Source organism: Electrophorus electricus, chromosome 5 (genome assembly GCF_041902795.1).
Source record: "Electrophorus electricus isolate QZ-2024a chromosome 5, ASM4190279v1, whole genome shotgun sequence".
Lineage (NCBI taxonomy): Eukaryota > Metazoa > Chordata > Actinopteri > Gymnotiformes > Gymnotidae > Electrophorus > Electrophorus electricus.
In genome coordinates, this window is record NC_137501.1 from 20408486 (window position 1) to 20422819 (window position 14334).

The 14334-nt window shown below is 42.9% G+C and overlaps 2 protein-coding genes across 8 annotated transcripts; one reads left to right on the top strand and one right to left on the bottom strand.

The window, feature by feature from the left end:
- The first annotated feature begins 22 nt into the window (after window positions 1-22).
- On the top strand, window positions 23-3973 carry polr1e (RNA polymerase I subunit E). 2 transcript variants are annotated; one of them, XM_027024032.3, is made up of 12 exons: window positions 23-179; window positions 470-573; window positions 666-742; window positions 821-906; window positions 1099-1151; window positions 1545-1689; window positions 1987-2097; window positions 2462-2555; window positions 2693-2823; window positions 3005-3083; window positions 3266-3397; window positions 3665-3973. In XM_027024032.3, exons 1-12 carry the CDS (start codon window positions 125-127, stop codon window positions 3831-3833), a joined length of 1236 nt encoding a protein of 411 aa, XP_026879833.2. In that variant the 5' UTR covers window positions 23-124; the 3' UTR covers window positions 3834-3973. The 2 variants fall into 2 exon arrangements, with proteins under 2 accessions (XP_026879833.2, XP_026879834.2); XM_027024033.3 differs by lacking the exon at window positions 821-906 and having other exon boundaries at window positions 33-179.
- Window positions 3974-4371: 398 nt separating this feature from the next.
- Window positions 4372-14293, bottom strand: fbxo10 (F-box protein 10). 6 transcript variants are annotated; one of them, XM_035530181.2, is made up of 11 exons: window positions 13987-14290; window positions 12782-13396; window positions 10062-10889; window positions 9067-9216; window positions 8608-8744; window positions 8368-8438; window positions 8062-8214; window positions 7582-7923; window positions 7019-7329; window positions 6754-6926; window positions 4372-6657 (listed from the first exon to the last, which is right to left on the bottom strand). In XM_035530181.2, exons 2-11 carry the CDS (start codon window positions 13367-13369, stop codon window positions 6480-6482), a joined length of 2931 nt encoding a protein of 976 aa, XP_035386074.1. In that variant the 5' UTR covers window positions 13370-13396; window positions 13987-14290; the 3' UTR covers window positions 4372-6479. The 6 variants fall into 6 exon arrangements, with proteins under 6 accessions (XP_035386074.1, XP_081570517.1, XP_081570516.1 ...); XM_081714391.1 differs by having other exon boundaries at window positions 8062-8438; window positions 12782-13413; window positions 13987-14293; XM_081714390.1 differs by having other exon boundaries at window positions 8062-8438; window positions 12782-13479; window positions 13987-14293.
- Window positions 14294-14334: the final 41 nt, after the last annotated feature.

The following is a 14334-nucleotide window of genomic DNA, read 5'->3' on the forward strand; positions in this document are numbered from 1 at the left end:
GTCTTCGTCCCGCTTTCGCCAGTTTTACACTGACCACATGGCGGCGCTCTAACCAACGTCAAGGTCTCATGGAGGAAGGACGTTACAGTCTCAAGAAGCTAGATAGGATAAGCAAGTAATAATAATGGCTTGTGTATGGAGTCCCTGTGAGGAAGCCGGAGAAGAAAGCGCGGTTATTGGTAATTATGCACAAACAAACTCTATATTCATTTGACTTCTCAGTGGATTTACGTTGGGTGAGCTGTAGAGAAAATCCAAAGAATACCCTTAAATTCCAGATGCACACGTGGGATGATAACTGCTAGCATGCTAGTTGTGCATTGAATCTCTCCGAGAGTGATTCTTACATGAGTAAAGGAGGCCGTACCGACAAATTAAGTGCCACGGAGCTCACGTTATACCAATAACACTACCATTATAGCGTTGGATAGCTAGCCACACATTTTCTCTTTTATAATAATCTTTGCAGTCAAATTCTCAAACGGACTCGTGAAAGATACCGACCAGCTAAACTTCCAGCTCTTCAAACACGTCGATGGAGCCAATCCAAGGAAGAAAATGCGGCGGATTGTGGTAAGGATATCCCAAATGGATACTAAATGTATACTTTTAATAGAGTTGTATGACAGAACGCTGTGCGATCACGGCCTTTATTTGTATTGTAGGTGGCAGAATCCGAGAGATTGTCGTATGTTGGGACCAACTTTGGGCCCGGCTCCTTACAGTGCAACAACTTGTGCAAGTACGTGCCTTTAAACGGTTCCGTGTGTGGCCGCGGGTTTGTATACTGGAGTTTACGATGGGCTGTGATTCTTTGCAGATATTTTGTGGGGGTCTTAGATAAAAGGAACAAGATAATGAAGGTACAGAGTGCTCAGCTTTATAACCTGCAGCCCATTATACCAGGTACACACACAAAGTGCCCTAAGAATTTGGAGCTATATAATATACATGCAAGTGTGCTTTTCTATTCTTAAACATTATCAATATATCAAACAAATATTTTTTGGGGGAATATTTGCACTGATGTTATGTGAACATGTGGGACATGGTGAAAAGGGAAAAAGAATATTATTTTGATCTCTATGGTCTTTGTAGGAGAAAGTGAAGCAAATGCTGAACAAAACAAGACCCAGACTTACAAAGAAAGGGTAAGTCATAGGGTCATGCGTTGGACTTACCTGAGCTGTGTTTGCTCTTCATTTCCATATTTCTTTCCCTCTATTGCACAATGCACATGTGGTATAGTACCAATTCTACTATTTTATGTTTGCATTACATTGCGTTACATACTTGTACATAATAGATGTGATTCCTGTTAATGTTTGTGATATTTTATCTTATGTTTTATACTATTGTTGTGTTTAGCGCCCTTGTGTTTTGTTATGGACGGTGTTGCTGTGACACGCAAATTTCCCTCAGGATGAATAGAGTATTTATTATTCTTAAACACCGCAAGGACAGAGTTGATCCTAGGTCAGCAGTCTTGTTCTGAGGCTCACCACACATGGACTCAAAGTGTGAACGCGCATGTGTTTCCACAGGTGGACGCCCTTATCGAGGCATTTGGCACCACAAAACAGAAGCGTGCACTGAGTTCCCGGCGGATGAATGAGGTGGGAGACGACATGCTGCAGAAGGCTGTAGCACGTGCTGCCAATACCATCATAGAGCGAAAGGGCCTAGAAGGTGAACACACACACACGTAACCTTCACACTGTAGAGGGGGTTGTATGCTTGGGCAATGTATTCTTCTGACCTAATTAGCACCAAATGTTACAAGAGAGGCCATGAGATGAGCAGCCCTGTTTGCTATGAAATGTCATGTAAAAGTTGGGCAGGTCTGTAGGTCATGGTAGGGGAAAACATGATCATCCAAAGAGATTGTCTTATAATAGCAGTAGTTCAAATAAACCTAAAATTAAAAGTAAAAATAAAATAATGATGTTCTATGTTTTTCTCTCTTTCTCTGTCTCTGTGTTTCAGCATTAGAGCAGGAGGTTGCAGAATGGCAGGCTGAGACGGAGTCCACTCCTTTTCTCCCGCTATGCAACAGGGATGCAGAGAAGCCAGAGGACGTTTACCCACTCAATGGCCGTATCCTTCCCATGTTACAGACACCATCGTGGCTGGTTTCAAAAACATGCAACCATGCACAAGTGCTTCAGCTTCACAGGCTCAGGCTTTGGTTTCTGGCATGAATCCTATAGATTAATATCAGGTAGTACCACCTAAAATGTAAGAGGGTTAATTTGATGAAACTGATCATGAATCAATGGGAGTATTCCCTGGTCATCACTGTGATCAGGCGTGGTTGGCTTTATTGAGGTTTAGCAGTTGTAATGATTGACATATGACTAGTTATAACAAGGATCTAAAGTTAATCATGCATGTAACAGTGAAGTTGTTGTTGATAGCTGCTGAGTGCTGACCATAAGCTCCTTAATAAATGTCCTGTTAGTCCTGTCTCAAGTCGAGTTTGAGTTGCTCAAGGATGTCGGTGAAAAGATGGCACGACTGACCTCAGAAGACCTGAAGATGAAGGAGCGCGACATGTAAGTGGAAAGATGAACATTTTGGCTCAGCCGTGTTACCATATTGGGTCACAGTGTCTGCTCTAGTGGCAGTTGTACGACGGCCATGTTGGCAGCTGTTCAGTCCCAGACCCCTGATTGATCTCTGTGTTCTGTAGTCCCATGTCTGTGCTGAGGCACCTGCAGTCCCTCCCCAAGCCAGCTAAGGCTCGGCAGCAGCAGGCCTGCTGTGCCTGGTACCTGGCATTCCTCATCCGCATTGCCAAGCAGAGAAAGCTTAACCGCAAATGTGAGTACCGGCAGTTACAGTGTACATGTGTCTGGGTGCAAAAGGAATTTGGCCACTGAATTTATTGCTCTATTGCTTTTGTTGTATGTGTTCTCTTTGGAGTCATTTTTTTTTTTTTTAAAGATCAATTTGGATTACAATTGTCAGTAATTGCTGGGTCTCTGGGTTTTGCTTCTGGAAGTTGATGAGGATAGCTGTCCCCGTGTCATCTTCAATAAAGTGCAGAAAAACTTCACCGTGGAGAAATTTGATAATGGAAGGTGTGTAGTACAGTTTAGTGAGAGCTGTAATCTAAATTCTTGAACATATTTTTATTGGGCTGTGTTGATCATAATACATGTACAAGTTTTCCCTTGAGGAATCATTTTATACTGCATGCAAATTTATTTCTGTAAATGGTCAGTGGGACACACTTAATTGTTGTCGTTTCCCCCCCCCCAAGATTGAAGAGTACAGTGCCAAATTCCATGGTGGTGAAGTTAGCCTCCCACTGCCTGGCCCTGCTGCTTCATATGGGAGACCAGACGGCTGACCTCACACTCCTACACAGAGACTTGACCATCAGCGAAGTCAAGTCAGTCTCATGCACACAAATATAAGAATCACATAACCACTCAGTCATGAAACCTAATGTCTCCTCTCTCCTGTCTGTTTTTTCAGTAATTCCCTTGAAAGCTACATATAGCATATCTCTCCATCACAAGGAGATGAAACACTGAGAAATGTCTGTCCCTTGCTCGTGGTAAAACGTGTTTAATAGCATCGCCCGGTGGATGTAACAGGCAAGTAAGTGGTGCATGATGCAGTTCGATAGCATGACCCAGAAGTGTTCTGTGTGCAGGATGATTGAGTTGGCGAAGGCCATGGGGTTGAAACTGTCCCGACAGCCCACTTTCACCAGCTTGGAGGAGTCAGGAACATGTAACGAACACAGGATGGCCAGCCTGGAGCTGCCGCTAGTGCGCTATGAGCACCGCCTCCAGAACAGGAAGCGCAAGAAGATGACCTAGAGTCAGCCAGCGGTGCCTCATGCAAGGCAGGCCCACGGTCAGCCTTTGATGGGTTCAGGGTTTATACTTTTGCTTTTTAGATTTGTTTTTCTGGGGTTTAAGTAAGATGTGTTCTAGAATAAAATATAGAGCAACGAAAATACAGGAACTACTGCCTTGTTTGTATGGTGCAGCCAATCACGTTCACTCTTGTATTAAGTACGATAGCTGTAAATGGTTGCATGCACTGTAGAAAGGTCTGGTTCTTCTGGCTTCTTGATTTGTGTGGTGTATGCACTCAATCACATGTGACCTACACAACACCAGAATAAGGGTGATTATTCCTGCTTATAACAAGCAACCAAGGGAAATCCAGCCTCGTCCTCTCTCTACAATCATTTCATTCTCTAGAAGGTGCAAATGTCATGCTGCTAAAACTAGGCTACTCCTATTAATGGGGAACAAGTGATTTGAAGATCAAATGTGTCTCATGGTAATTACACAAAAACGTCCATGTCACCTCCATACACAACTGAGATTGTTAAAAGGAAAAATAGGATAAAATGACTTTGGATTTTATTAAAATTCCAGGTTTTGACTCTTTTATAAAACATTTTTTTAAGAAATATGTTTTGGCTCAGAACAATCCTAATGAGTAAAGGTATAAACTGCATTGTATGGTTGTCAAAATTTGACTTTTCATTTACACAGTGAGGAACCAAACAGAACTAACTGGAAATTTACAATCCTATAGACATTGTATAAACTTAAAGAATGTTAGTGTTCCACCTCAAACATTTTCTGTATATTTTTGAAAAACATTAGTTGTGTGTGTGCACTAAAACAAAGACCAATTTTGAAATATTTTATAAATTTCTATTTATGCTATATAACAAAAAAAAATGAAGGCATACAGTAAAAATATGCAGTTTTAGACAGCATATATTGCACTATTCAGGGTAAATGGCAAAAAAACCAAAACATTTTATTCACAAATAATTCAGCATAGAAAACCTTTGCTGCAATTGCAGCATGAATGCCATTGAGCTGCGTTGCCAAAATTGACACATTAGCTTGCCCTTTAATCAGCCAATACTTCACAATTTGAACACATTGCTTCTAATAGTATCAAACATATTCAATGATAGTTTGACATTCATTTCATAGCTATGTAAAGAATGGATCTTTTACATTGCCACTCAGTGTTAACCTGTTGGCGTCTAGTTAGTGAGTGGTTGCAAGTGGTTACAATTAAGGAGAAAAATCCCTTTAAAATGTGCACACCAGCATAAACCTCAGTGGGGCCGGCATGAGACTGAACAGCATTTCATGCCATGGTGCAGCCTGTGGTGTAGCATGCTGTTGCTATGGCAGTGGACTGGCTAAAGGTAGCAATGCTTTGTCCGTTGCTTAGATGGGGGCGCTACCACTACCTGTGAGCAGAACTGCAATTCCCATGGTGCATCTCACCTGTTTACTCTATTCAGCCCCATCTGTTACTTGGCAAGGATAGGGAAAAACTGTACAGGGCATCATTCAGTGTCTCGTTTCCCACTGTCATTACTCTCATGAGTAATTCTATATACTGTGACAAATAAAATAGATTTTGTATTAGATGTTTTACATTTGATACATATTAAAATATATATTTGTATTTATGTCAAAGAATTGGAACTGAGAAATGTTAAACATTCAATTAAGTTACAACTATATTCACCAGGCATCAAGCGCAGTATTCGTAGACAAAATGTGTGACAAACATGGCCTGCTGGCTCTGCTACACTTAAAATTATGACGTCCTGGGTCAATCGTTGGTCAGCTGGTCTACTTATACGGTCAGTGAAAATGTACAAATTAAAGGCAGCTCTTTCGTGCTGTTTGAAGATCAGCAACAGCCAGTCAAATTCACGCCAAATCGTTTTGTGCCAAACTGAATTCAGAACAACTTCAATGATACAAATGACAGCTAATAGACACCATCTGGACAGCCAATTCTTCAGTCTCATTTCCTCCCTTCAGAAACTAAATAGAGGATGGTCGCATTTCTTATTAGTTTCTATAATCCAGTATCTTTGACAGTTTTTTTGGAGAATGATGTTAGGATTAATGGAGGAACTAGTGGAACAGATGAGAGCTGTTGGGTATGACTCATAATTCTATATTCACAGCTTGGCTTGAGTTTACTCAAATTGAAATAACTGGGTTAAGGTTGAACACAGAGATGGGAGTCTGGAGCCCTTTTCAAACTTGCTTCTAAACTAAAGTTGTTTGAGTAATGCATTCCCTGTGCAGGACCTGCAAATTACTTATGAGATGCATATATTTCTAGAAAATAATCCTTTGAAGGCCATCTAATCAGTATCTCCCAGTTGTTTTATACTTGACTTGAGGATTGAGTCTTAATGACTTGTGAAAGTAACATGGCTGATTTGCTCATCCAACCGTAAGCAAAAGCAATATTATTGCAATGTTTATAATTTCCATCCTTCTCAAAGCTACAAGTTACTAAGAAGAGGAGTTTTCAAGGGAATTTTGGGATTGGGACACCACCCATGAGTGCTTTAAACCAAGAACATTGACATAGTTGGCTTTAAATGCCACTGTCCCCAAGTGAGATGGAATCTTTAGTCCTCCAGTGGAACAATGAGAATAGTGAGTTGTCTGCCATCAAAGTATGGAACAGAAGATGCTGCCATTGCTATGGCAACCACTCTCCACAGTGGCAGTAATTCTGTTTGTCATGTTAATGGCTAGGTGAGCGGGGCGTGCGGAAGAGATGGCATTAGTTGGGTTGTTGCCGAGGGGGCGGGGGGGCGGGTTCTCCAGAACCCAGGGTGTGTTTGGTCTGAGAAAGAAAACAGATGATTGAATTGAAACTAGCACTTCTTCCAAGCAAATAGGAAAAGAGACAGTGTGATGGTATATGACTAGTCTCACTTACGTGTGGGTAAGCAAAGTGTTACTGACTACAACACACTCTTGGTTCAGTGGATCGGTGTATATGGTTGGCCTTTTGTTGACTTGGTACACCAAGTTTTCCTGAACCACACCCCGAACCTGTTCTTTCACAGAAATGGCACAGCCCCGCAAAGACTGAACACGGTTTCTCAGAATCTGCAGGGAAAAAAAAAAAAAACACACAATCTTTTCCATGTTCCTTTTGTGTCAAATCAAGTGGAATAAAAACAAAACAAAAAAAAGCTCACCTTCACATCTGCGCTGTCCATCACTCGTATCCCGATTGCACCATTTCCAACCACGTCATTCTCCACAATCTGCCCATCACCACGGTAACAGATGCCATGGCAACTGTTACCATAGATGCCGTTGCCACGCAGCTCCACCCGGCACTCCTTGGCTACGGTTACCCCCACCCTGCCATTGCCATGGACACAGTTGCCGACCAGCCGGGTCAGCTGAGCGCTCTGGATTATTGACATTCCAGCCGCTCGGTTGTTGGCCACCAAGTTGCCCACCACGTTCAGGGCCTCACTGCTCTTCACATACACTCCCACTGCTGAGAGGGAATGTGTGCACAGACATATAATAATATACACACACACAAATTTATAGAAATAACAGACAAAAACAAACAAAACATCTCCAAACACTGAAAACTAAGCAAGTAAAAAGTAGAGTGTGTTATTTGATTTAACATTGCTAAAGTGCTGGACAACAGAGCAGAGAGAGTGGGTGTGTGTACAAAAACATGTTTAGAAAGTGTAGTATAGAGAGTGAATGAATGAGTGGAACATATGATGTTTCACACCTCCGTTGCGGCTCATGCAGTTGTTCTCAACTAGGGCTACGGTGATTGGCCGGCGAGCTGAGAAGCGTTCGTCCTCACTGTCCATGTCGCTCTCCCATGCCAGGTGCTCTCCTTCCTCATGGAAGTTCTCCTGGCCTCCCCGTTCCCTCTCACCTCCACCACCACCACCTCCTCCTCCTCTCTCCCGTTCCTGCGTGGGGCGATAGCCGTCTCCACCTCCTGAAGATTCCGGGTCCTTCCGGCAAAACACGGCCAGCCCATACATGCGGTTATTGGTAATGTAGTTCCCAGTTAACTGAGGGAGGCTCGATGACATCACCCATACACCACAGCCCCTGTTGGCTGACATAGTAAACGTGACAGCAAGCATTTACAACAGGGTCTCTTATAAGGCAAACGGCAGGAATTGCCAGTCTTAGGGGGAATGCAATACCTCTAGCAGATAAGAAATAGCATCATAAGAATACAGGATGTGCTCACCATAGATGTGGTTGCCCTCAATAAGGCCCCTCCCCCGCTCCCCCACTACCACTCCATCAGAGTAGCCATGGCAGATGAAGTTGTTCCGCAGTATAGGATCACCTCCTCGACGGATGTCAGTGCCACCCCACTGATTGTGCCTAATTATATTCTCTAGTGGTGTGAGAGAGATATCATTACATTTGTGGCTTAAAATATGATTGCATGGCCAGGCAAAATGAGTACTGGAAATGACAGGAGATGAAACCGCTCTGTCTACTCTCACTTTGTGCACTACAGAGGAATGTTGTTCCTTGTCATACGAACCAGTGATCAGCCCCCTTCCATTCTCATTAATGGCAATGCCAGCAGCAAGACCTTGGAAGATATGGTTCCCACTGAGAAGTCAGAAAAATTAAATAAGTGTTCTCTGTGTGTATAAACACCAAGTCATCAAAACTGACATAAGATTTGGAATACCTGGGATATAAAAGTCATTAATTTTCCATTGCTAATATAATGCACAATCTTAACATAAGAACCAAACCAACACAAATTCATGACTACCTGACCACAGGGTTGCCGTTGAAAAGAATGTACACCCCGGCCTCTTTGTTGCCGTAGATCTGGTTGCTGCGGATGGAACCCTTCCCGTTGCCCAGGACGACAATCCCGGAACGCAGCCCGCTGTGTATTCTGTTACACTGTAGCCATGGAAAGAAGGGAAGAATGAATGAGAAAGATAGAAGCTGAGAAAAAAAAAAAAACAGCAGTGATATGAGGAGCAGAAGCAGAGCAGAGGCTCCTACAAAAATCCCACTCAATCAAATCTGTGTCTACGTTTCACTGATGCACTGAAGGCATGCTCTTAAACAGTGACTTTCCAATGAATAATTTCATGCATTTAAATAAATGAGTAAATATATGCTTGTAGTACTAGTAAACAGAAAGAAACTTTTGTATGGGCAAAAACGATGGCACCACGGTTATTACTGCGGCCAAAGCCTGTGGGTCATTCATATGTACCAGGATGATGGGATTGGCTCCCTTGCGGATATCCAGGCCGGCCTCCCCGTTTGAGTGGATGTTGTTCTCAGCTATGAGGCCTTGGGCAGAGAGACGAAGGAAAACACCAGACGCTCGGCAGCCGCTCACCTCGTTACGCAACATCACCATCTAACGAGAGAGAGAAAGAGTGAGAGAGTCTGGCCAAACAGCATTTACGGACACAGTTTACACAGTTAGAGCACCATGACAGTCTGCCTGATCACATTGCATACTGTAAGTTCACTACAATCATTTTCATTCCTTTGCATTTCTTGTTATCTGTATGTGCAGGCAATTCATGTTAATAGATATAGATTCTGTGGCCATGTTATTAAGTCCACCTAATAAAATAATTAAATATTATTTGAAATAACCAAATCAAATATGTTTTAAAACACTTACTCAACCCACACTTACAGGCCTTACACTGTACTGTCTTTGGAGTGTTACCAAATAAGTTGTCGCTCACAGAAAGCAGAGACATAACTACTGAAAAATCCATTCAGATTATGCTTCAGCTATATGCATGTACAAATGCATTTATAAATATGGATTAAAAATTTCCAGCACCTGGCCTGAAAACAAAGTGCTTTGGCACAAGTACATCAATACACTGTTTTATCCCAATTTGTTTGGCTGATCCAACATTGATTACTAAAATCTCATAAATATTTGCATCTTCTTAGAAAAGGGGTTCTATTTCTGAAAGAGGTCAAAAGTAGCTGTATAGGATACAAGACTCCAACAAAGTCAGTCAACTGGAGTCAAGGTACAACAGTGGTGCCATTTCAAGAGGTATGACAGTCTATTATATGCAGCTATACAGTAGTTACACCAAAAAGTGGCCATTGGGTGTAAAAAGTATTGAAAGACAGGTAGGTATACAAAGGGATACTGTCTGTCGTCTGTTGTGTGGTGAAACATGAAAGCCCATGTGTATGTGTTTGCAGGTGTTGGTGTGCCTAGGGGCTTACCTTGGCATTCTGGATACAGCGCACCGCATAGTGGAGGCCACGGAACACGTTGGCCTCCAGCCTGGCATGAGCATGGTTGCACAGGTGCACGCCCCCCTTGCCGTCTCGCAGCAGACAACGGCGCAGCAGACAGCCATGCACGGAGCCCGCTAGCTCCCGTGCCTCTGCGTCTCTGTGCAGCTCGGTGGCGAGGCTCCGGAGAGGGGGCAGGCCGCCCATGCCGGGGTGCTGGGGCTCGGCGAGGTGCGTCAGGCCATGCTGCTTGTACGCCAGGGCACGCTCCTCACGCCGTTCGTCACAGTTGTCTTCCTCGCTGCTGGACTCGCTTGATGCATCTGCGCTGTCGTCTTCGATTGCTGTGCACTCCTGGCCCGGGAGAAGACCTCCACGTGGAGCTTTCTGTTTGGTCCAGCTGGTTTCCCAGTCCACTTCCTGTTTAGTCCAGTCCTCCATGGTGACAGCGTCTCCTAGAGGCACGTCTCTGTGACTGACTCCACAAAGACTGTCTGTTGTGTCCTGATTGGACACATCTGCTGTTGACTCGTTGCTTGCTGCCATGGTAGCTGCAGTTAAAGACTTGGCCAAAGCAGCCAAATGTTTGCAAGCCCAGTTTCGCTCAGAAACTGGCGGGCCTTCCACAGTAACAGAGGCAGAGTCACCACCAGAGAACTCACAGCTGTCCATCAGACTGATGGCCACGCCTACAAAATGGGCAGAGCTTCCCTGGGCGAATGAGCAGAAGCGAGCCTGACAGGTGCCTGGACCCCTAACGTGCACCTGGCAGCTTTCAAAATTACAGTTGTCCAGCTGGACATGACCCGAGGATGTCTAGCAGAGACATTAACAATAATATATGAACTCAAATAATTCATACTGTCAGGTAAGATTTTCAGCAGTTTACTTTTGTGATTCATTTGTTAACTCTGCTACTGTTTAGAAGAAAGTAAACCTTATACCCACACCAGAATTTAGAACATAAATTAGGGATTACTGCATACTAAAGAAGTAAAAATAAGTTCTAAATACCACCAGAATCAGATCAAAATCCGATTCTGGTGGCATTTAGGTAATTAACCAACATACACCACACACAATAGCACACCATTAATACATTGGAGTTGTTAAAGCCTGGTCAAAAAGTGGCTAAACATCACAAGATGACAAAATTAATTAGCATATTCATGACGTCATTGTGTCGTACTTGCATGCTGCCTAGTGTCAGAGGTGTCAGCCCTTTTCATCTGGTTGCTTCTCTCTTAGACTCTGTACTCTCAAATACTGTTTTAATACAGCATAATACAGCCAAATAAAGCAGTTATCATTTACATATTTTTGTTATCTGTTGTTAGACAATGGAATGAGTTTGAAATGAATGAAACATGGCTCATTAACACTACGTTAACCAGCCGTCACTTCCAAGCAATTTCCAAATTTCTGCCTTGCATGTCTAAAATTCTTTTTAGAACTTCAACATCAACTAAAATCAACATACTTAGAATTTGAATATAATGGCTGTGCTGTGATTTCAGCTGCATTACAAGTAAAATGATTATTCAGAGAGAAAATTAGAAATGACAGAAAAAAATAAAAAGGATATTCTCTCATACAGTGCGCAGCCTCCATCTGGGAGACAAACCCCAAGAAGGAAGTTCTGTTTTCACTCATGGATAAAAGTATATATTTTGCATTGAAAGTATTTGGAAATATTGGTGCTGTCTGTCTCGCACTCACTAAAGCGGTCTAAAAAGTCACTAAATCTAACAACATAGTTGCCATCATTGAACACACCGAACACACATTAACTGCACAGTAAAGACATTCCGTTCTGCATTATTGAATTTAATGAAACATGGCATCACGGGATACTACAGTGTAATGGTAGATGCTACTTAAATAAACTGTTTTTAATGTAAACTGGGCAGGGATTCCCAAAGGCATCGTAAAACAATCTTTAAATGGTGAGTGAGTGTAATACATTTAAGATGATTTTACGATGACTTTGAGAAATGGGACCCTGTTTTTAGAACCCGTGATCTCTTTGCCTCGACTGAGGTGGAATAATTGCACAGTAAAGTTTATAAAGTTTGTACAGAGCAACTTTGTAGTCAAACATTTGGGGTCTGGCCATGTATATAGTTTTATATAAGGACTGACCTCAAACAAGCAGATCAATACTTTTACAAAACCCTGACTTTTCTTCTTTCAAGCCTTATTTATGTAATTATGTTGGGTAATGTTTATCACTTCTCACCAGCAAACAATGAGCCCTTTTACTTTTAATCTAGAGATCTGTGATTTAATGATGAGAGGTTCATGATTTTGAGGATCAGGCTTCTTCAGTTAACCCTAGTCTTCTGTAAACACTGGACAGTTGATAGTTTTTTCCATTTTAGGTTGTTCTGTGGAATCTTTCTACTCATAATCATGGTTGATTTGATCTCTTTATCCCAGAACATGCTAATATTCCAAATTAATAGGCCACATATTTTAATTTAAAAAATAATAATTAAATATTATTTAAATAACATTTTAACAAATAAAAAAATGTAATAAATATTTGTAATAAATAATTGTATTAATATTTTAATAAATAACAGCTACCATTCTGAAGTTCTGTCATATTTGTCTTTTTACATTAAAAAAACAAAAATGTATCATTTTTACCCCAATGCTTTTGGAAGGTTCTGTATGTATGTGCATATGTATGTGTGACTGCTTACCTTAAACACCACTGGTGAAAACCACGCTGGCATCAACACTAAATTACACAGCCTGGCAGTCGGGCATTGCTGATCGAAGCTGACCAGCAGAGCCACATCACCCAGCCTGCCCATACCCACGATCTCCACAGGCACTTTCAGGGTGACCTCTGCTTGCTCCTCGTACACACCTGGGAAGAGCAGGAGACGGTCGTACGGCCTGGCTGCCGCCAGCGCTGCCCTCAGCGTCATGTGATCACAGCCGGGCGTGCCCACACGCCACACCCGCCGGTCTTTGCGGCGGCGAAAGAGGTGCAGGCAGGCAGAAGAGCGCAGTTCGGCACCGTTCTGCGTCCATGTGCGACTGGCCAGCGAATGCTGCCGCAGCGCCTCCCGCCAGGAGGGTGGTGCCAGCTGAGGCCGCCGGGGCCAGTTCGGGTGCCGGCACTCGGGGCAGCCGAGGCAGAGCTGCCGCCAGCGCGTGCTGTCTAGGCTCAGGACCAGCTCGCGCCACGCCCGGCACACCAGGCAGCATCGGCCCAGGTCGGCCAGGGGCAGGTAGGCCAGGATGAGCCGCCACAGTTCCACGGGCAAGCCGGATGCCTCCATCTCTGCCACGGAGTCTCACCACTGTACCTAAAGCGGGACATCATCTTAATGGCCAAGAGGGGATGGGTTTGAGCAGACTGCTGATGATTTATGATACAGATGAAAGTAATCTGGAATAGTGTACAGAGGATGATTACAAGGTTATAAAATTTAAGTTTGCATGGTTGAAAGTGAGCCTTTAAACCTGTAATTATTTATTAAAACATTTATTTAAAAATATGTCTTGGTTATAGACACATCCTACATATCAAGGTTTTTTGCGCTTGCTTTTATCTAAGAGATGTATATAGCAGTATACTGATGTTTAGGCACCGCCGACAGAATGTAGTTTGAGTTTATAGCGTTCCCTTAAAAAAAGCCACCAAAGGCAAAAAAAAAAAAAGGAGTCTGGGCGATTGGTACGTCATCAAAAGCCGCTGTCTTTAAAATGTAAATCCCCGTGTCTACATTCAACAGAAGGTGATAGAGAAAATTACTAGGAAGCCTTTAATGCAACTTTGTAGCGTCTTAATGATAAAAACGCCGATCTTATAACATAGCCCTCCTCATTAATATACCAACCTACGCTGGTCGGAACTACTAAGCATGGCATCATAGCCTATATCCCGGTATTTTACCTTGGTCGAGGCTATTCCCAATATGATTTCATCTTTACAGTCCGTCCAGGGAAAATTGATCGAGGAAGGTTGTTTTCCTCGGCGTTTCCGTCCCGTTTTCAAGGCGGGGAGAACTGGGATCTCGCATGACCAGGGGGGCGGAGGTTGTTCTCGAAATGGACTGACTCTAAACTCACCGAAGAAAGATACTTGCGTTCGAAGCTTTTGCCAGACAGTACGGCCTACTGTATGATAAGGTGTAACGGGTTTGTTAAAAATCAGTATATTTAATCTTATTATCTTCAGGCTCTAACCATATAATCTGGAATTTAGAATTTAATTAACGCGATTCACAATTAACGTGAATAT